This window comes from Drosophila melanogaster, chromosome X, assembly GCF_000001215.4.
Source record: "Drosophila melanogaster chromosome X".
Classification (NCBI taxonomy): Eukaryota; Metazoa; Arthropoda; class Insecta; order Diptera; family Drosophilidae; genus Drosophila; species Drosophila melanogaster.
The window spans coordinates 9,261,345-9,283,117 of record NC_004354.4 but is presented as its reverse complement, the minus strand read 5'-3'; the positions used below and the strand labels follow the sequence as shown (position 1 = coordinate 9,283,117).

The 21,773-nt window shown below is 48.1% G+C and overlaps 5 protein-coding genes and 1 non-coding gene across 11 annotated transcripts; 4 read left to right on the top strand and 2 right to left on the bottom strand.

The window, feature by feature from the left end:
* On the top strand, positions 1-7,800 carry c11.1. 2 transcript variants are annotated; one of them, NM_001298121.1, is made up of 9 exons: positions 1-325; positions 1,490-1,667; positions 1,731-4,162; positions 4,221-4,866; positions 4,929-5,403; positions 5,466-5,669; positions 5,734-6,624; positions 6,687-6,789; positions 6,851-7,800. In NM_001298121.1, exons 1-9 carry the CDS (start codon positions 169-171, stop codon positions 6,991-6,993), a joined length of 5,229 nt encoding a protein of 1,742 aa, NP_001285050.1. In that variant the 5' UTR covers positions 1-168; the 3' UTR covers positions 6,994-7,800. The 2 variants fall into 2 exon arrangements, with proteins under 2 accessions (NP_001285050.1, NP_652606.1); NM_144349.3 differs by having other exon boundaries at positions 6,851-7,470.
* Aladin lies at positions 7,465-9,705 on the bottom strand. Of its 2 annotated transcripts, none has more exons than NM_001298120.1 (4): positions 9,207-9,705; positions 8,862-9,146; positions 8,428-8,804; positions 7,465-8,191 (listed from the first exon to the last, which is right to left on the bottom strand). In NM_001298120.1, the coding sequence occupies exons 1-4, from the start codon at positions 9,602-9,604 to the stop codon at positions 7,851-7,853; spliced, it is 1,401 nt and encodes a 466-aa protein (NP_001285049.1). In that variant the 5' UTR covers positions 9,605-9,705; the 3' UTR covers positions 7,465-7,850. The 2 variants fall into 2 exon arrangements, with proteins under 2 accessions (NP_001285049.1, NP_572557.1); NM_132329.4 differs by having other exon boundaries at positions 7,766-8,191.
* Positions 8,256-8,404, bottom strand: snoRNA:CG16892-a. Its single transcript, NR_047790.1, has one exon. It is a non-coding gene; the product is annotated as a snoRNA:CG16892-a (small nucleolar RNA).
* Positions 9,706-10,157: 452 nt separating the features above from the next.
* On the top strand, positions 10,158-12,684 carry Cfp1 (CXXC finger protein 1). 2 transcript variants are annotated; one of them, NM_001201641.2, is made up of 4 exons: positions 10,158-10,258; positions 10,319-10,452; positions 10,515-11,202; positions 11,264-12,684. In NM_001201641.2, the coding sequence occupies exons 1-4, from the start codon at positions 10,229-10,231 to the stop codon at positions 12,341-12,343; spliced, it is 1,932 nt and encodes a 643-aa protein (NP_001188570.1). In that variant the 5' UTR covers positions 10,158-10,228; the 3' UTR covers positions 12,344-12,684. The 2 variants fall into 2 exon arrangements, with proteins under 2 accessions (NP_001188570.1, NP_572556.1); NM_132328.3 differs by having other exon boundaries at positions 10,158-10,452.
* A 508-nt stretch (positions 12,685-13,192) lies between these two features.
* On the top strand, positions 13,193-14,680 carry CG17440 (uncharacterized protein). Its single transcript, NM_132327.2, has 4 exons — positions 13,193-13,347; positions 13,408-13,541; positions 13,604-14,147; positions 14,214-14,680. The coding sequence occupies exons 1-4, from the start codon at positions 13,324-13,326 to the stop codon at positions 14,610-14,612; spliced, it is 1,101 nt and encodes a 366-aa protein (NP_572555.1). The 5' UTR covers positions 13,193-13,323; the 3' UTR covers positions 14,613-14,680.
* Positions 14,681-15,419: 739 nt separating this feature from the next.
* Positions 15,420-21,742, top strand: Erk7 (Extracellularly regulated kinase 7). Of its 3 annotated transcripts, none has more exons than NM_001201639.1 (9): positions 15,420-15,938; positions 16,088-16,199; positions 17,653-17,936; positions 18,035-18,225; positions 18,289-18,495; positions 18,576-18,716; positions 18,790-18,886; positions 18,956-19,407; positions 20,106-21,742. In NM_001201639.1, exons 3-9 carry the CDS (start codon positions 17,850-17,852, stop codon positions 21,679-21,681), a joined length of 2,751 nt encoding a protein of 916 aa, NP_001188568.1. In that variant the 5' UTR covers positions 15,420-15,938; positions 16,088-16,199; positions 17,653-17,849; the 3' UTR covers positions 21,682-21,742. The 3 variants fall into 3 exon arrangements, with proteins under 3 accessions (NP_001188568.1, NP_727335.1, NP_001188569.1); NM_167188.2 differs by having other exon boundaries at positions 16,007-16,199; NM_001201640.2 differs by lacking the exon at positions 20,106-21,742 and adding an exon at positions 19,543-19,835.
* The last annotated feature ends 31 nt before the right edge of the window (positions 21,743-21,773 follow it).

The following is a 21,773-nucleotide window of genomic DNA, read 5'->3' as shown; positions in this document are numbered from 1 at the left end:
CTATGTGAGTGCAGCCACCCGTTTTAAACACAAACAATTTCGCAACGCAGTGAATCTCTTGTTTTTCCGAGTTTTTCCGCGATCGCGAAGTGCGCGTTAAAGTTAATCGCTGTCTGAAATCCCGTTAAGCTGGAGAAGTGGAAGAGAACGCGCAATTCCACCAAGAAGATGGACGGCCGAGGGGTTGGCGGCGGTGGTAGTGGTGCTGCCACAGGGGGAGGATCCGCCAACAACAAATCAGCTGCTGGAAATAGCGCCGCCACTGGAAATGCCGATGCATCTACCGCCACAGCGGCGCCCAATGATAAGCCAACGATTCTGGAAGGTAAGCAAACGAAAATGCAAATGAAAATGAAAACAAAGGGAACACTGCCTAATCCCATAGATAAAGATAAAGATAAAGATGGACCCATGGAATCTTTTATTAGAAAGCGCACACACACACAAGCACAAGTGCTGAGAGCGATTTAGCGTGAAATGGGCGTTTTGCCCGTCCACCCCACCCACTCCAATTGGGATTTGTGATTAGGCGAAGCGCAGTCTTTTGTCCTGTTCTAAAAATAGAACTACGCATTAGGCACAACGCACACATGAGCGCCCAAAAGTAACGGGGAATCCTTTTAGCGAAAGGAGAGCAGCTAAATAACTCTATTTTCGTATCTATGTACGTGTGTATTATGGGGACCTGTTGAGTGTGTGAAGCCCTAAAAAATCATCTAGAACACGTTTATGAGCAAGACAAATCAATACAACAACATTTCACAATTACACCCACAAATTGCACTCAATTCGATTTGATTAATCATCTGCATGCGTAAGTGTGTGTTTTTTTTTGTTTTACAGCTAATTGTTGGAATAAGAACAAAAATAACATTGCAATGCGAAAAGTCCTCTAGAGTATCGCTTGTCCAGTCCAATTGGACTTTTGTATCTCTGGGATGACGTGTATTTTTGACCATCCCAATCAGCTGATTCCAGCATTTCGTTTGGTTTTTGCCATTTTCTAGCCTTTTTCATTTTATTGATAGATGCTTATATGATGTGAAGCTCTTTAATTTATGCGAATGCGTCAGACAATTTGAATTCTTATCAGAATATAAGTACTGAAAGTGCCCACAGTTGTGTTCAATGAAATAGGGGTATGCATTTTTCAATGTTGTAAAATGGCTCATATAATTTAATTCGAAATCAACCTATCATCCATTTAAATCCGTGAATCAATGTGGTTTTTGCCACTTCTGCTATCTTTGCAGTTTGTGCACCTTATGTAAATACGGCTCTATGTAGTGTTAACTTGACTTTGATCTAGTTACTCGTGTTACTGAGTGTAGTCCATTGTTCTGCTATTTGCTAGCTCTAGCTGAAATTAGTCATTTGTTTTAAACGATATCTTAGCTTTGACTTAACACAAGCCAACTAAATTTTGGATTATATTCCATATGATCTGATTTAAGAAATCAAATTTAAAACATTTGTTGCCCTTTTGCAGGCGTTCTCCACAACATCTTCGATGGGCTGATGGACAAGGAGGAGCAGGTGCGGATTGCCATGCAGCAGGCGATCGTGAAGATCTTGGAGACCCATCCGGAACGGGCTGCGGAGATCCTCAGCGAACATCGATCGCAGCAGCCGAAGATGACCGATCAAACAGTGGCCATGTTGTTGGAGTAGGTTTCCCTTTGACATCAGCAATTAAAAGCTGTTCTAATCCCTACCTTTCTATATTTCAGCTGCATTCGTCGCGTGGTGGGAGCGGAAACTCCTCTGCCGCCGGCTGCAAATCAGAAACTTATTGATCTTGCGCTGCAGGAGCTCACCAAGAATCCCGAGCATTTGCCACTCATACAGAATCCCGCCCAGCGCATCCTGGTAGCCATCGGACGGAGCAGCCCAGAGAGTTGTGAGCAGGTAATGGAGGCGCTCCAGGAGAAGGGAACAAGTACAGAAGGTGTGGCTCACTTTATGCTGATGCAGTGCCTCGGTCTGCTGGCCACTGAGAATCCGGCAGGGGTTGTGCCCCACATAAAGGCCATATTGAGCCGTAGTCAGCCGCATCTAGTCGGGATACGCCAGGATCACATCAAGCAGGCACATGCCTATGCCATCGGTAGATTCAGTGAGGCTCTACTGGAGGAGAGCGGCAAAAAGGAGGAGGAGAACTGCTCCACGGAGATCAGTGTGGCCTACGATGTGCTCTTCAATCAATGGCTGCACTCCCGGGAGCCAAAGGTTTGCGTGGAGATACTGCAGGCCCTGTCCAGCATGTATCCACTGCTGCCCAAAGACCGGATTCAGGATCAGGCCGCCCGATTGGTTCCCCAGATCCTGGCGCTCTATCGACGCAGCGTGGACAGGAATGCCGTGACGCAGTTCCTCTGCTCCGTGTTGAAAACGAATCTGGCACTAAATGCCACAGTCTTGGATGGCATAATTGACGTGTTGGTCACCCATTTGTTCGACCTGGTCTGCGTTTATCCGGACTATGAGAAACCGCAGACGGTGAAGGGTCACTACGAGGTGCTGCGTTGCTTCCACCTTCTGGCCGGTCATCAACCCTACTCCACGCGCATTATGGACACCCTGCTGATCCACCTGCGGAACAATAGCGAACGCGAGAGGATGAAGTCCCTGCTGATACTCACGCACCTACTCAACTCCTGTGCAGGGAATATAGAAAACCGGATTCCAGCCACCATTGAGTGCCTAAAGCAACTGATCCTCAGCGAAAGAGGGATCAAAATGAAGCTAACGCTGCTAAAAACCATTGTGGCTCTCGCCCAAAAGTCCCACATCCGGGACAAGGAGTTTGTGTGGTTCGTGGTGCGGCATAGTTGCCGATTCTCAAAGCCAAGTCAGGAGCACGGCAGCCAGGAGGAGCACGCCAATTTGGTGCTGAGCTGTGAGAACACCCTGTACATGCTGGCCTCTACGGTGGGCACCTTGGATGAGCTGCTCAAGAGGGAGCTGCTGAACTACTTGATCCTACTGGACTACACGGATATTTGCGGGAATCTCGCCAAGTGCCTGGCTAGTTTGTTTGCCAAATCTCCGCACATAGAGTACGATATTGCGGGAGACGATGCCGCCACGGAGCAAGCCACACCGGAGAGTATGGGCGCTGCTGGCGAGGATCGCAGTGTGATCAAGCGCGGAAAGGTTATGGTCCCTGGAGCCGAGACGATTTACGCAAGATGTCTGGCACTCCTGGGCAATCAGCAGTGCATTAAACGATGCTCGAATATTCTCAGTTTTCTGCGCTACTACCATCCTCAGGTGAATCCCGCCCTGGAGGAGCTGTGGGAGCGAAAAATTCCCGATCTTCTGCTGCAAATCAACAGGGAGAGTGCCTATCGCCAGCTACTCCACGATTTTGTGCTTGAAACGAATGAATTTCTGGGCGGATTGGATGAGAACTTTGCCCAGCGGCTGGCCAGTAAGCTGGCGGACCAGATGTACTTGTATCCCATGCAACTGCCCCACTCCGAGTGGCATTTGCCTGACCTTAGCGCCGAGCGAGGCATGCTCCTGCAGGCGGTGGCCCTCACCCTGCTTCAGGTGACCGATGTGGCCTGCATCCACACCAAGATCGATCTCATTGTGACGACTGCCAGGCAGGAAAGATTGGACAAGCACGTTAAGCATGCGGACTACGAAAAGCGCATTGAACCCTGTGCCAGAGCCTTGGGCTACATTTCCCGCCAACACTTGGGGCATCTGATCAAAAAGCTAACCGAACTGGCCCAAGTCGGTGGGCGAAAGCACTCCACCGGTTTCTTTAGCAATCTGCACTTTATCAAGGATACGCACAAGGAGCTAGAGAACTACAAGAGCAACCTGCTCGTGGTCAAGGCTTTTGGTCGCATCATGGACGAAGCCGATCCGTTGCAATCCATTCAACACCTGGACGAAGATGACACATTGCTGGGCTTCCTCATCCAACAGCTGGCCGTGCACAAGGACCAAACAATTATGTCGGCGATCCTGCAGACGCTGCTCAGCATCTGCAACCAGTTGATAGCCACCAAGGAGCAGCTGCCGGCTCCTCTGCGTCATCGCAAGCAGATCATGGAGACGGTCTTCAACATCCCCATCGAGGCGCCGTTCCACGACCTTCCCCTTCTGCCCACCATTCTCAAACTGGGCACGGACTTCATACGCATAGGTAAGGAATTTCTATTAACTAAATGTAAATCTTATCCTAATCCTTTCACTATTTGTAGGTGGACCCGATACCGAGGAGTGTGTGGACGGCGGGGTGATCTTCGAGATCGCGTGCCGCAACTTCTTCGGCTGTGCCCAGCAGCTCAAGATGAAGTTCGACTCTCAGGAGGAGGATGAGCGCAACAGCTTCCTGGCCAAGCACCTCAACGAATCGCTGCCGCAGTTGAATGCGCTTGTGAGGGCCATCGTTGAACTGGACGCCTCGCCGGCCACACTGGATCTGATTATTGGCATTCTAGAGGGCTGGACAAGGGATCGCAACTCTGAGGTGCGAATCTGTGCCAGCCATGTGTTTAACAACACCCTCGATGTCTACATCAAGTCCATGAAAATTGGCTGCGAGGCCCCGTCGAAGTTCAATCAGACTGGTCAAATGCTGGGCAAGATTGTGCCCAGGTGCATCGATTCGAATGGCACGGTGCGGCAGGTGTCCGTGGAGATCCTGCAGAAGACGCTGGAGATCGCGTGTATCTACGAAACCCTGACGATAGCCAGCATCGACAGCACTGCCGACTGGCTGAAGGAGATCGAGACCATCAAGGAGCACATAATCACCGACGAGCCCAAGCAAATCTACAATCTGGCCGGCGACATTGCCAAGATTATTGCACTGCGTATCTCCAGCTTTCAGTACCTGCAGTTCTGGTAAGGATTAGTACGGTCTACATTAAATCGGTTAGATTAGTACGGTTTAAATTTCTTTACAGCAAAACTCTACTTCATTCGCTGCGTGATCCTGAGCAGAGTTCCACCATTGGCGCCAGTGTTGTGCTCAAGTTCTTTATCCAGCAGAAAGGCTCTGAGCTGTTCCACGCCATTCCCGACCTGGTTCGCGACAGTTTGCTGGCCTTGCGCGTGTGCGAGGTGCCCAGGGCGAAGTCCGGAGTGCTAAAAGCTTTGGTGGCCCTCACCAAGCACCATCCCAAGTTGGTGTGTGCCGAAATGCTGTCGCAGCCGCTGCCGTACGACCCCAATCTGGTGGAGTACTGGCACCTGGTGTGCAACGACCCGGAGTTGACGGGCCTCACGCTGGACAACTTTCTGCAGCTGCTAAGTGGTGCCTCCCTCCAGGAAGGCGGTCAGGATGCATCTCTTTCCGAACGTCAGAAATTAGCCAGCGGCCAGCCGTTTGCCATTTTCTGCGCTCTGCATGAGATGCTGCCGTGCAAGGATATCAAGGGGGTGAGTGCTTGAAAGGGTTCCGTTGAATTTTCACACTTAAACTAATGGCTTTGTCTTTTTAGCAACTGGAAACAAGGTTTGCGGACATGTTCTGCATGCTGCTCACTTCGCTAAGCAGCTACACCAACTTAGCTGCACCGAATCCTATAAACAATGCCTCTCTAAGTCCCAACCAGACGCAATCGGGCAAAACCAAATTCGGTTTCGTGCCCAACAAGGAGCTGATCAAGCTCAATCCCTGCCAAATAGCACTGGAAACTTTCCAGGTAGGTTCCAACACCATTAAATACTCTATAATTCTCTATAATAGCCTATTGCCTTAATTTTTAGGCCTTCCTGACCAATCTAGAAATGGAGCAGATTGCCAGCGTGCTGACTGTGAATACGCAACTGGCGAGCAGCGCGGACTGGCACAACTACATCGAATTGCTGACACCGATGGCCATCGGTCTAGGTCAACAGCTGCAGCTGGGAAGTCCGCAGATGAGGCAACTGGTCAACTCGCTGAGCAAATATGTGGCTTCACCATACGATGGTCAAAGAGTGGCCGCCGTGGGTATTTTCTCACGATTGGTGCCACTGAAACCCACCGGTGAGCTAGCTGCGTCCATACTGCTCCACCTCGGAGCCGCACTATCCGATCCCAATGCGGTAGTGCGAGGTCTCAGCATCCAGGGCATGGGTTACGTGGGCCAGTTGGGAGAAAAGGAGGCGAAGCGCTACTCGGAAACTGCCATCGGTGCTCTGTTGAAGGGAGTCGACGATCCGGTGGGCGATTGCCTAATCAACATTCCGCTGGAGAGCATGCGCGGCCTGTCTGGAATACTGCGAGCATTGCCCAGCGAGCGGGTAGAGCCCTTCCACGTCTCCCTCGCCATCCGGATTCGACCGTTTCTCGGCAACTATGCACTAGAGATGCGAGAGGCGGCTATCCAACTGTTTGGCGATATATGCGAGGGCAAGCACGATGACGGCAGCAGTTCACCCACATCCTCGATGGAGGCACTGAGAGAGCAGCTCATCGCCAATCTCTTCCCGCTGCTACTGCATCTCAGCGAGAGCGAAGTGGCTATTGCCTCGGCCTGTCGTGGAACACTTCAGCGGGTTTGTCGTCTCCTGACAGCTCCAAGGGTCGTGGAGATGGCGGAGCAGCAGTTGGGCGAGGAACGAGGTCACCAGCTCAACTACAGCAGCTTTGTGCTGGAATTTGTCAAGACAATTGTGAGTTTATAATGTTCCAAACGGGACATAACAATATTTCTAACATTCATTTATTCTTTCAGGCACTGGAGCTGACGGATCACATCCAGGACTTCATCGATTCGTGCCTGCCGCAGTTGCGTAGTCAGTGGCCCGAGGTGCGAGGTAGTGCAGCCATTGTAATTGGTAAGTGTTCCGGTGGTCCACAAGAATCCTTGAAATAATTTCAATCGTTCTCCTTGCCTAGGCATTCTGCACAACTTCCTCAGCGAGAGAAACGTCCAAACGGAGACTGTGGCCAGCAAGATTGCCGTGCTGCTCAAGGACGAACAGGCGCTGGTGCGGATGAGGGCAGCCACTGCTCTGGGTTACTTCTTTGGGGACATCTAGAGCATCCAAGGGACCAACTCGATTAATTAGATGTGCAGTTATGTTGTGTGTGTTTGTAAATTATGACTTAGTATTGCTCCAAGTGTGATCCCTTTGCCTCAGCAATCGTTCCCTTATTATGTTTGATATTTAACTCTTTGTTTTGTTATGTAATCGAAAGTCACGTTATATACTATCTGTATACACATAGCATTATTTATATATTTATATTTCCATGTTAATGCGGAGCGTTTTGCAGCTTTAAGACAGTTGGAAGTTATAGGAACTCGTATTCGACCGAAGACTTTGTTACGGACAATAATTACTTCATATTATACTGAGTCTATTCAAAATTACCTTGGCTTTTTGAGGTTCATAAAAATTAAAGAAAAAAATAACTACTATGATTCCACAGCAAAAATACGTTGTCAAAAATTGATTGTATTCCATTAAGGAAGTGGTATTTTATTAAAAATATTAATAAATCCTTATAAGCGTAATCAGATATTTTATTTGATTCTTTATATAAATTGCAAAACAATTGCTGGACCAATTTTAAGCAAAAATAATAAATTAGGAATTGTTCTCGAATTGATTCAATTACCTTAAAGGTGTAAAACGCTTTGTCCATTTCAATCAAATCTGTAAAAAAGAGATAAATGTGGGGGTGTGGCAATGGTACTGTTTGCTTGTAAAAGTCAATTACCTGCCACATTACAGATATACTTTCAAGTGCCACAGACTCACACCTTTGAATTTATCTCAATCCCCTACCATTGTTGGATTCCAAATTAAGGTTAACCTGTTTAACTGTGTATTAACGCTTACAAAAACCAAATCAAAAAATGTATTACTATGAAAATCACTAAGCTTTAAGATCAGTCGAAGGCGTAGTACTGGATGCGGCCCGACGACCAGGCGATCGTCAGCACGGAGCGATCGTTATCCTCGTAGAGTGGCTGGAAGCAGATGAAGCTCGGGTGCTCCGCCGCCGTCTCGCCGCTCAGATAGTAAGCCGCCGAAATCTGCAGATCGAACTTCTGTATGAAGGTGCGGAAGACGGCGATGCAGTTGGTCGCCTTGAATGTGACTACCAGATAATTGCCATGCGGATCCCAAGCAAGCTGCTGGGCGGGACCACCGACAAGCGTGCGATTCGCATCAATGCTACAAGCATTTAGATCTGCAATGGGCAGGATTTCCTTCTCATCCGCCGAAGCTGCAAGGAGATACAAAAACGGAATATGTTAAATATCAACTAGTACATTGGTACCGGTTTTTGTTTTTGTAGTCAGCATTATACAGGCGGTCTGTAAGCTGCAACAGCCGCCAACCTGTTACTGACTGCTTTGATCTGGGGCAGCCCCAAATCGCACCCTTGTATCTGACCACCGTTTCAGTTCAGACACTGGGAGCAGACTGCCCTGAATACGTACTCAAAGCTTTCGTACTTACAGGATAGCAGACTCTGTTGCACGAACTGCAGGCGGTAGAGAATCGGTTCGGCACTGCTGACGAAGAGCAGGAAGCGACCGCAGGGCGACCAACAGGCTGTTTGGACATAGCCTCCGGGACCGCACACCCATCGCTCGGTGGTCCATTGCTGGTGGCAGTTCCACACGCGGAACACCCGATCCACGGTGGCTGCGAACAGCCAGTCATTATCCGGCGACCACTTCAGCAGCGAGCCCGGCGGACCCAAACGCTTGAGTGGCTGCATCATTCCGGTGTCCGGCTGCCAGATAATAATGGAACGATCTCCTATTGAGGCGGTGGCCAACTGGGTGCCATCCTTGTTCCACTGCATCGAGGTTATTGGCAGATTGTTTGGGCTAAAAGGGAAAATAAGTTATGTATTTACCAACTAACGATAAATTTTCTATACTGACTATTTAAAAATCTCGCTGGGTGCATTTGTGCGTCCCAAATGCAAAGTGCTGTCCACTTCCCAGAAACACAGACCCTGCCGACAACCTATCACGATCTCGGAAGCGCAGAGTGGACGCCACGCCATGCAGGTGATCTGCGTTTGGGATGGACTCTTTAAAACAGTGGCAGTGGTCGCACTGGAACTCTTTGTGTAGATGCGCACCACATCGTCTACACCGGCTACGGCTAAGCAAAAGAAGTGCTGATTCCAGGCAAGATAGCGCACATCGCTGTTGAGCCAATCCCTGAATGAATGGGACAGTAAGGTTTAGGTATTATTGGTCAGTTGGCTGCGCCCCACCCACCTGGTCTCCACGAACTGAGCAATACGCTCTGCACTAAGCTGCTGGGTGTGCGGGAGGATCCTCAGGCCGGTGGCCAGGCCCAGAAATTGTGCGATTAAATCACCCGCCTGGGCAATAAGCGGCGCCTGCTCCCTGGTCTCTGGGCTGCGTGCCTCCTCCAGCGTCTTCCAGAATCCGCCATTAAAGAAGCTGCGAGCTATGCGCTTTAGGACACCCTCATTCACAGATACGAAGCTCTGTCCGCCGTAGTACCGCTGACCAGCCGGATTGGCCAGAAGTTCGCTGTTCAGGTTTATCTGCGGATAGCGTTCCAGCTCTGGGATGTGATTGTGCCGCAGCGCCAGATCCGGCAGCGTGGAGAACGGCGGACACTGTTTTAGGTTGCTCAGGGCCGCCATAATTGCAGACTATTCACATTCAATTCAGTTCAGTTGAGAAAAAATGGTAACGAAATACAAAGAAAAAACCGCGCGGTTATTAGAGGTGAGAAAAAGCCGACAATGTCAGTGGTAATTCGATGCTTAATTTTTCTATCGATGTTTAATTTTACGAAACTTCGAAAATACTGGGCCGCGGCAAAATCTTAAAGATTATCGAAAAATAAAAATTAGGTATATATAAAGTAACAATCTTTTGTAGGTTTTATATTCACGTTGTTTCTCTTTCAAGAACTCTATTTAATCTCATAGATCTCGAACACACTATCGTTTGTTATTAAGACTATGGAATTAGTTCTCTCGATATAAGTGTTACGAAGCATTTTATATTTATACACAGCTTACAATAAATACCTAAAATTGTTTTTATTGTATAGTCATACATCAATTAAAATCTACAACGTAGTTTTATGCTAAATATTATATATTTTATTAGGCCAGAACCTATCGATTGTCTGCAATACATTATTAGTAGGCTATCGATATCCTTTCATTCACCATCTCCATCGCAAAAAAAAATTCCATGAAACTTAATTGACGGATTTGGATTTGGACTGGATTTGTTGTCGGAAAGATTGCTGCGAGATGACGGACAAGCGCAAATATAAGAAGACCGTAAGTTTCACCCGCTGCACGGCAATCATATTTTTAACTACAAAGGAGGTTTCCAAACAGAAAGAGGAAATCAGGCGGGAGATCGCACGGGAATTTGATTTGCCTGAGCGCAAGTCCAAGATAGCCACCATTCTAAAGCAGGAAGACCAAGCGTACTGCATATGCCGCTCCTCCGACTGCTCCAGGTTCATGATGTGAGTTGAATGGCCTTAAAGGGCTAGATCCCGGCTAACTACTTGTACCCTTCGCTTTCCAGAGGCTGCGATGGTTGCGAGGAGTGGTACCACGGCGACTGTATAGGGATCACCGAGAAGGAGGCTAAACACATCAAACAGTACTACTGCCGGCGCTGCAAAAAGGAGAATCCCGAACTACAAACCATATTCCGCCTGGTGGCCACCGAACGGGCAGCCGCATCGAACGCCGCCTCTACAAGTCTCAATGCCCCGGGCGTAGGTCCATCGGGAGCTGCGCCTGCTGCTGCACCGGTGGCGTCCGCAACAACCAGCCAGCAAGCGCCGCCACCGACCACTGCGGCAGCGAAGCGCAAAAACAGCAGCGCCCGAGAACCAAAGATGGGCAAACGTTGTGGTACCTGTGAGGGATGCCGGCGTCCCAATTGCAACCAGTGCGACGCGTGCCGCGTTCGCGTGGGCCACAAGCCGCGCTGCATATTCCGCACCTGCGTTGTCCAGGCGGCGACGGTCTTAAAGGAGTCGCAGGCAACTCAAGCCGGCCCAAGTAGGAAGCGGGAAAAGGCGGCACCCAAGAGTCGCAATGTCCAAGTGGGCCCGCGGGCGGCCAGTCCGGAGATATTCCTCAATCCGGAGCTACAAGGCATCCGGCAGTGCTACGGACCCAATTGCTGCTCCCATGCGAGACCGCAGAGCAAGTACTGCAGCGATAAGTGTGGCTTCAATCTGGCCACAAAACGCATCTTCCAGGTTAGTTTCATTTTTTGGCCAGACTATGACAATTAAACACCAAAGTCCTTTACACTCTCAGGTTCTGCCGCAACGACTGCAAGAGTGGAATCTAACGCCCAGCCGCGCCGCCGAGGAAACACGCAAGCATCTTGATAACATTCGTCATAAGCAGTCCCTGGTGCGTTTCGCACTTGCCGAGCTAGAGAAGCGCTCCGAAGAGCTCAACATGGTGGTGGAGCGAGCCAAACGAAGCTCCATTGATACATTGGGGTCACAAGACACCGCCGACATGGAGGACGAACAGAGCATGTACTGCATCACCTGTGGCCACGAGATTCACTCGCGCACTGCCATCAAGCATATGGAGAAGTGCTTCAACAAATACGAATCGCAGGCCAGCTTCGGGAGCATATTCAAAACGCGAATGGAGGGAAACAATATGTTTTGTGATTTCTACAATCCGGCAAGTAAGACTTACTGTAAGCGATTGAGAGTATTGTGTCCGGAGCACAGCAAGGATCCGAAGGTGAACGATACGGATGTGTGTGGTTCGCCCTTAGTGAACAACGTCTTCAATCCCACGGGCGAGTTTTGTCGTGCGCCAAAGAAGAATTGCTTCAAGCACTACGCCTGGGAGAAGATCCGGCGTGCTGAGATAGATCTGGAGCGTGTGCGTCAATGGCTCAAGATGGACGACCTGATGGAGCAGGAGCGCGTGATGCGGCAGCAGCTCACCTCGCGAGCGAACCTGCTCGGCCTGATGCTGCACTCCACCTACAACCACGAGGTGATGGACGAGCTGGTGCGCAAACAGCAGGAGCATCTGGTAGAGTTCGAGAAGCAGAGGCGACGCCTGGCTCACCAGCAACAAATACAAACACAGCAGAAACAGTACCAGGAAAAGCAGAAGCTAATGTTGCAGCAACAACAGCAACAGCAACAACAGCAGCAGCAACAACAACAGCAGCAACAACAGCAGCAGCTGCAACAACCACAGCAGCAGCAACAACAGCAGCAGCAACAACAGCAGGAGCAACAGCAACTGCAATTGAAGCCACATCATCTGCAGCAACTTCAACTTCAACTGTTGCAGCAGCAGCAAAAGAAGGCCCAAATACCACAGAAAACTCAAATTATATACCTGCAGAAAAAAACATAGATTTGTAGTCCCCTAATCATAGCAAGAACTAACAATAAACTGACGTCCAAGAAATATTTTTCTACGACAGTAATCTTTGGACTTACCCGACGCAAAGTTTCTAGTGTCGCCTTTCTCCTGGCAACCGCATAACACGCTCGCCAGCTGTTGGGTCCGCTTCCCGGCCAGTAGTAGGTTGCTACGCGCCGGGATCGGCGGTACGCCCATGTTTGTTATTGAAAACTAAGCATCAAATATGCATTTATTGATAGCAACATGCTATTAATACATTAGGCCAGCTCAACCGTGGATATCATTCACATGGATTACATTAGCACACACCTTAATATTAGTTTATTAGCTGGATTCAAGTTATTTATAATTTCTATATACGATTTGTTTTCTGTTCATTGTTAGTTTGTATTTAGAAATAATCTAGAAAATAAGTTAGCATATTAAATACATTTTCTTAAGCTGTAGGCTTTTTTTAATAATGCAGGTTAATATTACTGCATTAAACAAAGTCATGAAAAAAAGAATACTCTACGCTCAACATATTTTGAAGATCATATAGACATAGGCCACCGAGTCCGGGTTTTGATATCCGAAACAATGGTTCCGGGTAAATGAAGAGCGGGGGGCAACCATTGGAAACGGCAGGACCTTGAAAACGATGGAGGCTATGGATTAGAGTGGGCATGCTGTAGTTGGGAGCCAAAAGGAATGTCAGGACGCACAAGTGCAGTGGAAATTTCAAGCGAGTCTGAACGAATCCGGCTACCCGGGCAATCAAGTAGTCGTGGCGATTTGTGACTGTTCCCCCAGACGAACTGTCAAAAATGCCAGTCGTTGTCCGGAACTTTTCTACATCACACACGACCTGCTGATTCAAAGCCAGGAATACAGTTCATTTACAATCTCCATCGCAAAAAGAAAAATTCCCTGAAACTTAATTGACGGATTTGGAATTGGACTTTAGTTGTCAGAAAGATTGGTGCGAGATGACGGACAATGATAAGAAGACCGTGAGTTTCACACGCTGCACAGCAATCATATTTTTAGCTACAAAGGAGATTTCCAAACAGGAAGAAGAAATCAGGCGGGAGATCGCACGGGAATTTGATTTGCCTGAGCGCAAGTCCAAGATAGCCACCATTCTTAAGCAGAAAGACCGTGAGTACTGCATATGCCGCTCCTCCGACTGCTCCAGGTTCATGATGTGAGTTGAATGGCCTTAAAGGGCTAGATCCCGCCTAACCACTTGTCAACTACGCTTTCCAGAGGCTGCGATGGTTGCGAGGAGTGGTACCACGGCGACTGTATAGAGATCACCGAGAAGGACGCTGAGCACATCAAAAATTACTACTGCCGGCGCTGCAAAAAAGAGAATCCCGAACTGCAGACTATATTCCGCCTGGTGGCCACCGAACGTGCAGCCGCATCGAACGCCGCCTCTACAAGTCTCAATGCCCCGGGCGTAGGTCCATCGGGAGCTGCGCCTGCTGCTGCACCGGTGGCGCCCGCAACAACCAGCCAGCAAGCGCCGCCACCGACCACTGCGGCAGCGAAGCGCAAAAACAGCAGCGCCCAAGAACCAAAGGAGTCGCAGCCGACTCAAGCAGGTACGAAGCGGGATAAGGCGGCACCCAAGACTTCCAATGTCCAGGTGAGCCCGCGGGCGGTCAGTCCGGAGATATTCCTCAATCCGGAGCTACAGGGCATCCAGCAGTGCCACGGACCCAATTGCTGCTCCCATGCGAGGCCGCAGAGCAAGTACTGCAGCGATGAGTGTGGCTCTAATCTAGCCATCGAACGCCTATTTCAGGTTAGTTTCATTTTTTGGCCAGACTATAAGACTCCAATTAAACACCAAAGTCCTTTACACTCTCAGATTCTGCCGCAACAAATGCAAGAGTGGAATATTACGCCTAGCCGCGCCGCCGAGGAAACACGCAAGCATCTAGAGCTCAACATGGACGAGCTGGTGCTCAAACAGCAGGAGCAACTGGAGGAGTTCGAGAAGCAGAGGCAACAGATACAGACTCAGCAGAAACAGTACCAAGAGAAGCAAAAGCTAATGTTGCAGCAACAACCGCAGCAGCAGCAACAACAGCAGGAGTTACAACAACAGCAGGAGTTGCAACAACAGCAGGAGCAGGAGCAACAACAGTTGCTGCAGCAACTGCACTTGAAGCCACATCATGTTCAGCAACTGCAACTGCAAATGCAGCTGTTGCAGCAGCAGCGACAGCTGTTGCAGCAACAACAGCATAAACCGGAAAATCCATAGATTTGTAATCCCCTAATCATAGCAAGAAATAACAATAAACTGATGTCCAAGAAATATTTTTCTACGACAATCCAGTAATCTTTGGACTTACCCGACGCAAAGTTTCTAGTGGCGCCTTTCTCCTGGCAACCGCATAACACGCTCGCCAGCTGTTGTGTCCGCTTCCCGGCCAGAAGTAGGTTGCTACGCGCCGGGATCGGCGGTACGCCCATGTTTGTTATTGAAAACTAAGCATCAAATATGCATTTATTGATAGCAACCTGCACGTAAAGGGGTTGGATACATTGGGTTAGCTCTACCGTGGATATCATTCACATGGATTACATCAGCACACACCTTAGTTTTATTAGGTTATTAGCTTGATTCAAGTTATTTATAATTTCTATATACGATTTGTTTTCTGTTCATTGTTAGGTTTCATTGTTGGCTTTTTTTTTAACTAAAGGTAAAGATAAAGTAATACATTCAGATAGGTTAATATTAATGCATTAAACAAAGTCATGAAAAAAGGAATACTCTACGCTCAACATATTTTGAAGATCATATAGGAATAGGCCACCGAGTCCGGGTGTAAATATCCAAAACAATGGTTCCGGGTAAATGAAGAGCGGGGGGCAACCATTGGAAACGGCAGGACTTTGAAAACGATGGAAAACTATGGAGTAGAGTGGGCATGCTGTAGTTGGGTGCAAGACACCAAAAGGGATGTCAGGACACACAGGTCACACAAGTGAAGTCGAAATTTCAAGCGAGTCTGAACGAATCCGGCTACCCGGGCAATCAAGTAGTCGAGGCGATTTGTGACTGTTGCCCCAGACGAACTGTCGACAATGCCAGTTGTTGTCCGGAACTTTTCTACATCACACACGACCTTCTGATTCCAAGCCAGGAACGTACACTCGTTTTTTCTATTCGATTCCGAATCTTTTATTTTGTAAAATCGTAACGGAAGCGTGAACGCCGGAGTGCCGGGAGATACCAGGCCAACATCCGCCGCCATATGGACTCGTCCTCCTCCGATACGCATCTACATTCGTTGATCTAATATATGCTTGTAATTCCATTTCCAAAACTGTGCAAATTGAAACGCGCGTGGTCTGCGAGTGAAACATACAAATTGTCAAGTCGAGGCCGCTGATCCTAAGCTAAATCGGCTAGATTTAATCCACAAGGGCCGAAAAAATTCAAGAAGTACTTCATGAGTTGGCAGTGGGAAGCCCTCAACGGACGAAGTAATATAGATATTGTGTTCGGTGGAGCACAACACCGGAACGGTATCAAGTAAAGATTTTTTTTCTTGTTCAAGGTCCTGGACTGTACCTACAGGTTGGTGTATCCAAACGATATATATACATATATATATATCTATATAATTAATATGAAACATCCTACAGTTCCGGTTGCATCTTTTGATTCGCGTTGCGTTCGTTACTATATCGTTCTTTTTTTTCTATTTTTATTGTGCAAATTGCCAGTTTACTTTCAAGGCACACATACTCACATAACCATCCGTCAAGTTGCCGGGCCTCTTCGTCTCCTAGTTAGCCACCATTCTACATATCCTGCGAATCCTGCCTCCTTTTACTGGTAAGTGACGTGCTCCACTTGAAAACTTTTGTGCCAAATTCAATCGCTCCGATTTGGCTGTTGCTTTTGATGCTACACTGCTACACTGGCAGACATAAAGTAGATTTTAACCTTACACCTTTCACTGTCTATTTGATTTATTAATATATTATAAATTTACTAGATCAAATTATGTGCGCTTGCGCCCACTTATGCGCCAGGGTTGCATTTCAAACGGAGTCCATTCCCTACTTTCCAGCACAAAACTGGAATTCCTTGGAATAACGGCTTAATTCGAGATCAGATTCTTGCGAATTTCAATTTCGAACTCGATTTTTGTTGAACTGTGCTGGCCTTTGCCATATGAGTGTACTTGTGCCTATTTATTTGTTAAACAAATTCATTTGCCATGCTTTGTTGCTGATTTTCGTTCAGCGAGATTGCATGCCACGTATTTCCATTTGATTGTTTTGCGGCGTTTCTTGCAGCAACAATAGCTGAAGTAGGCGCAATAAAAGTATTACAGTAGGCATCCCAAAGAGTAGATGTTCGGGAAGATTTAGTGTTAAGGTTTTTAATAATAGTAATAACTACTTTATAGTTAATAATCTGTACCTATTGAAGAATATTACGTATATACATACATACATATTTAGTACCCCATCTTAAAGAACACTTATAAATCGCGTTATAAATGAGAGTTGAAGCATCCAAGAGCTTTACGCATTGTTCTCTGCAGCGAGTGCTCACTGTGCAGCCGAGCATTGTTACATGACGTTGCCGTGGGCACTTGAGGGTCCACTGTAGGCATTGCCAGGCCATCCAATTGGGGGTCTCGTTTTCGCTTTCGCCTTCTGCCCGCGATCGATCTAACAATAATTCGGTTTCAATCAGGTCCGCCTCGCGATTTATTTATTCGCTTGCTATTTTTTCCCGCTTTTTATTTGTGCTCCCGTTATGGCCGTTGTTCCGTTTCCGGTGCACTTGCATGCAGAGAGAGAAAAAGCCATTATCCCTTTTATTCCAATCCAATGATCGAAATATCTTTGTTAGTATAGGAGTATATACAGACATACATATGTATATACTTTGGCTAATGATGAGCTTTAATCAAAAAGTAATACAGAAATGTTTCAAATATTTTGAATATCTTAAAGACTGGATCTCTTGAATAATTAAAATGTACTATGCTGTGTGAATTTAATTCATTAACTTTATCTCATACATTTCGATTTTATTCTTTCACTGTGCACTTTTGCACTGCTTTTTGTTGGCGTTTCATTTTATTTGACATACTTGATGCCGTTTGCATATGGGAGCAAGCACGCGAGGACGAGGGCCCCTGATGCTCCAGTTGGAGCCGCAAAACCACTCGGGCGCCACTGCCACTGCCACATCCACGCGCAACAGCAACAGCGCCACAGTGAATGCCAGCTAACTGATAAATTTCGCACTCCACTCTGATCGTCCATAGCGAAGCTGCCACGTGGGGCTGGAGTTCTCGGGGCTCTGCCAGAGTCGCAACCGGGCCAACTAGAAACCAACTGCCGGATAAGTCCCAGCATCCCAATAAGCAAAAGAGGTCACAAGGTTAAGGGGCACGGATAGGGATAGGAATAGGGATAGGGATAAGGATAAGCAAAGGGCACAGGTGAAAAGGAGCAAGCTACGATGGCCAACTATCAAACTGCCCACGCTCAAGAGCGACGCATTCAAGAGCTGGACCAAACTGTGGAAAGCATTTTCGATGTGCGAAAGGTAAGTCAAAAAGTTCGTTCGGAGAACGGAAAATTATACTAAATTGAAGTCAAGTGATCATAGGTCGAAACGATTAATAACTTCTTTGTCTTTCGCAGCGCATGGGTAAGGGTGCCTATGGCATCGTCTGGAAGGCCACTGACAGGCGTACAAAGAACACGGTGGCCCTGAAGAAGGTCTTTGATGCCTTCCGCGACGAAACCGATGCCCAGCGCACCTACCGTGAAGTTATATTCCTGCGGGCCTTTCGCTGCCATCCCAACATCGTTCGGCTGGTGGATATCTTTAAGTAAGTTCTTTCGATATTTTTTTGTTTTCTAAAATGCGTGTATATAATGTGCATTCTCTTCAGGGCCTCCAACAACTTGGACTTTTATTTGGTGTTCGAGTTCATGGAGAGCGATCTGCACAATGTGATCAAGCGGGGCAATGTCCTCAAGGACGTTCACAAGCGATTCGTTATGTATCAGCTGATCAATGCGATTAAGTTTATTCACTCGGGCAACGTCATCCATAGGGACCTGAAACCCAGCAACATCCTGATCGACAGCAAATGCAGGTAATATTCCACTGACAATTCAGTAATTCAGTAACATCAGTGGACTCCATTTCCATCTATGGACATTGCCCTATTTGCAGGCTCAAAGTGGCTGATTTTGGGCTGGCCAGAACCCTCTCCTCGAGACGCATCTATGATGATTTGGAACAGGACGGCATGCTGACTGATTATGTTGCCACGCGTTGGTATCGCGCCCCCGAAATTCTGGTGGCCAGTCGCAAGTGGGTGCTTTGTTTAGCTTGCATGAACTTACTGAGACACTAGCATATCCCTTTGCCTTTTACCTTTTACCAGCTACACCAAGGGAATCGATATGTGGGGCCTGGGCTGCATCCTGGGCGAGATGATCAGGCAGAAGCCCCTATTCCAAGGCACTAGCACTGTCAATCAGGTAGCAGAGTATCTATATACCATTTCATAGTTATAGGTTTAAATTTACATACATATATATTTGCTTCAGATTGAGAAGATTGTGACTTCCCTGCCGAATGTGACAAAGCTGGACATCGCTTCGATTGGACCCAGCTTCGGCAGCGTCCTGCTGAGCAGGAATATCCAACGCGATCGCCGCTATTCGCTGGACGAAATGATGAAGAACTGCTGCGACGACGGTATTTCGCTGGTGAAGGCCCTGCTGGTGCTGAATCCGCATAACCGGCTGACAGCCAAGGAGGCCATAAGGCATCCTTATGTGAGTCGCTTCCAGTACGCGTCGGCGGAGATGGATCTTCACATGGACGTCGTGCCGCCGCTGAAAGATCATGTGCGCTACGACGTGGACCAGTATCGCAACAGTCTGTATGAACTGATTGACCGGGAGACGAGTTGCAGTAACCGCACGGTCAGCAATTCCACGCCATCCAGCAATCGGGACGAGTTGCCAAAACCCGTGCGAGTCACGAAGCAAGCCAGGTGAGCTGCTCTCGGGGATCTTTGGGGGCTTGGGCTGGGACGGTTGTTGGGGGGAAGCGGTAGAGGGCTGGTTTAGTCGTTTGTGGGGCGATGGCTAGTGGAGGAGCTATTCTAGCTGCTCGTCCCCTCTTTCAGATTGCATCGAGCCATCACCAAAGTCACCAGCACATCCAATCACCTACAGCAGGAGACATTCAAGGAGCGGAAGGAATCCGTGGAATCCATAACAGTTCAGCGCCCAGTGAAGGAGCGACTGCATCGTTCCATGCACCGAAAGGCACATCGCATGCGCCTCAAAAAGGGCCATAGTCAATAGAATACTAAGCTTAATAGTTATCATCCTCTAAAAATTCTTCATGTCCAAGGACCTCTTTCTTTGTGAACCACATTTATGTGCATCTCAGTCAGTTTTCATCATTTCAAACCACAAATTTTATTTTATCACAATAGTTTAAATTGAAAATACAATAAACTAGCAGTAAATATGTCTTAAGAAACATATAATATTAATATTATTGTTATTAGGTTAACAACATATTCCTGTCTGTGTGGTATGAGGATGTGAATATTCAATATTCTAAGTGTGTCTTTAGTTAAGTGTAATATTAGTAACATGAGAGCAGCCCCACTTAACCCAGCCCAACCACACATATTTTGGCGAATCACCAGTGTTCAACTCATCCAATTCCCTCCCGCAGGACAACAAGTGCCAAGCAACCGACCACGAGCCCGGCGGAAAGGAAGAAGGAGCCATCTTCCGTCGAGGTGACCCAGTCGCGCAAGAACATTAAGCTGCTGGGCTCTGCACATAAGGCACAGTCGAAGGAGATCAACCACATGGAGTCTGCAATTACGCAAGTCTCTATTGCTTCTGCTCCTCCTGCTGCAGCTCCTCCTGCTCCTGCTGCTACTGCTCCTGCTGTACCGCGGAAATCTGGTGATAAATCTGTCCCCAAATGCCAACACAACAATGCGGCGGTCCAACGGGAATTGGCTGCCGTGGCGGCCGCGGCAGCCGTGGCTCGCCGGAAGAAAAGCAGCTGGCAATCGCAGGCACAGTCTCAAGGTAAATTCCATACCGAAGCGAAGGCCCATGTTCAAACTGCGATTCAGACCCAGAAGGACAACATCAAAGATAGCCCTCCGAGGATGATACAAGAGTCCCAGAGCCTGACGGAAGCTAAAGCGCCTATTCCAAAGAATCGCTACTCAAACAAGATGTGCCAAGAGAAGAAATATAAAAAGAAACACCATAGCATGTCCTGCATCACAAGGGATACGTTTCCCTCAGAAACGGAGCATCGCCAGCAGAGGGAGGAAAGGGCGTACCAGCGACAGATGAAACGGGAGCTCCAGCTGAAGGAGAGCTACCGCCGCCGCATTGAGGCGGAGAGCGAACCCTTGAAGGAGACAACTGAACAGGAGTCCAAGACGATCAAGGTGATAGAACAAAAGGTGTGTGAGCATACTGAAAAGAAGGCGGATGAATCGTTGTCCAAGGATCAGCAGAAGGATTCGATCACCTTTGGCACATGCGTCCGCGAACGGATCCATCACCTGGAGCTAGAGATGGAGAAGTGCACGGAGGAGTTGGTGGACTTTGTCGAGTTGAATGCGGATGTGCTTAACTATGCGAACGTTAGCACCCACTTGAAAAAGCTGCAGCGGTCAAAGGAGAGTGATGAGAAGGATGAGGATGACAGAAGAGCCCTGCCGGAGGGCATTGGTGGTCCCGGATCCCAAAACTACGAGATCTTTCGCCAGGAGCAAGAAAAGGAGCGCCAGCGCCAGGTGCAAGAGTTCTTGGCCCGCGACGAGACCAATGAGTACGATAATCTCGACCTGGACCACGCCTACAGAGCTAAGTACTATACAGCATATAAGGAAATAGGGAAAGAACTCAACCCCGCACCGGACAGTGGGGGACGCGATTCCGGATCGGAGCATTCCCCGGGGCGGGACAACTACACCACGTATGCCGACTACTTTCTCAAATACACCACCCCACAGCAGAATTGGAATGATCTTGAGCGAGCGAATGGACTCCAGCGGGAGCACGACCGCATATACGGGTTGTTTTGGCTGAATGATCGCAGGCAGGAGGAAAAATATCGCCGCAAGTTGGCACAGAATGACCAAGAAGAACTCCCAGTTCACCACCACAAGGCGTGCCGCCATCGCCACCACAAACCCAACCACCATGCTCCCTACGATCACATGAGGCCCACGGAGGACGACATTCAGGAGGCGGACTCCTTGCCGGAGAGCAACTGATATGTCCTAGAATATTTGTCCCAATCTTGACACAATATACATACATATATTTTGAAACGCGAATGCAATGAGTGAAGATTCTTTTTGTCGTA

Excerpts from the sequence above, each read along its gene's own strand:
- Erk7 (NM_001201639.1), top strand. The coding sequence starts at position 17,850 with ATGGCCAACTATCAAACTGCCCACGCTCAAGAGCGACGCATTCAAGAG. Across the intron at positions 17,937-18,034 it reads GCATTTTCGATGTGCGAAAG|CGCATGGGTAAGGGTGCCTA; the intron begins GTAAGTCAAAAA and ends TGTCTTTCGCAG. Across the intron at positions 18,226-18,288 it reads CGGCTGGTGGATATCTTTAA|GGCCTCCAACAACTTGGACT; the intron begins GTAAGTTCTTTC and ends CATTCTCTTCAG.
- c11.1 (NM_001298121.1), top strand. The coding sequence starts at position 169 with ATGGACGGCCGAGGGGTTGGCGGCGGTGGTAGTGGTGCTGCCACAGGG. Across the intron at positions 4,163-4,220 it reads CACGGACTTCATACGCATAG|GTGGACCCGATACCGAGGAG; the intron begins GTAAGGAATTTC and ends CACTATTTGTAG. Across the intron at positions 5,670-5,733 it reads TAGCACTGGAAACTTTCCAG|GCCTTCCTGACCAATCTAGA; the intron begins GTAGGTTCCAAC and ends CTTAATTTTTAG.
- Aladin (NM_001298120.1), bottom strand. The coding sequence starts at position 9,604 with ATGGCGGCCCTGAGCAACCTAAAACAGTGTCCGCCGTTCTCCACGCTG. Across the intron at positions 8,805-8,861 it reads CCCAGCGAGATTTTTAAATA|CCCAAACAATCTGCCAATAA; the intron begins GTCAGTATAGAA and ends TTTCCCTTTTAG. Across the intron at positions 8,192-8,427 it reads GCAACAGAGTCTGCTATCCT|CTTCGGCGGATGAGAAGGAA; the intron begins GTAAGTACGAAA and ends ATCTCCTTGCAG.
- Cfp1 (NM_132328.3), top strand. The coding sequence starts at position 10,229 with ATGACGGACAAGCGCAAATATAAGAAGACCGTAAGTTTCACCCGCTGC. Across the intron at positions 10,453-10,514 it reads GACTGCTCCAGGTTCATGAT|AGGCTGCGATGGTTGCGAGG; the intron begins GTGAGTTGAATG and ends TTCGCTTTCCAG. Across the intron at positions 11,203-11,263 it reads CCACAAAACGCATCTTCCAG|GTTCTGCCGCAACGACTGCA; the intron begins GTTAGTTTCATT and ends TTACACTCTCAG.
- CG17440 (NM_132327.2), top strand. The coding sequence starts at position 13,324 with ATGACGGACAATGATAAGAAGACC. Across the intron at positions 13,542-13,603 it reads GACTGCTCCAGGTTCATGAT|AGGCTGCGATGGTTGCGAGG; the intron begins GTGAGTTGAATG and ends TACGCTTTCCAG. Across the intron at positions 14,148-14,213 it reads CCATCGAACGCCTATTTCAG|ATTCTGCCGCAACAAATGCA; the intron begins GTTAGTTTCATT and ends TTACACTCTCAG.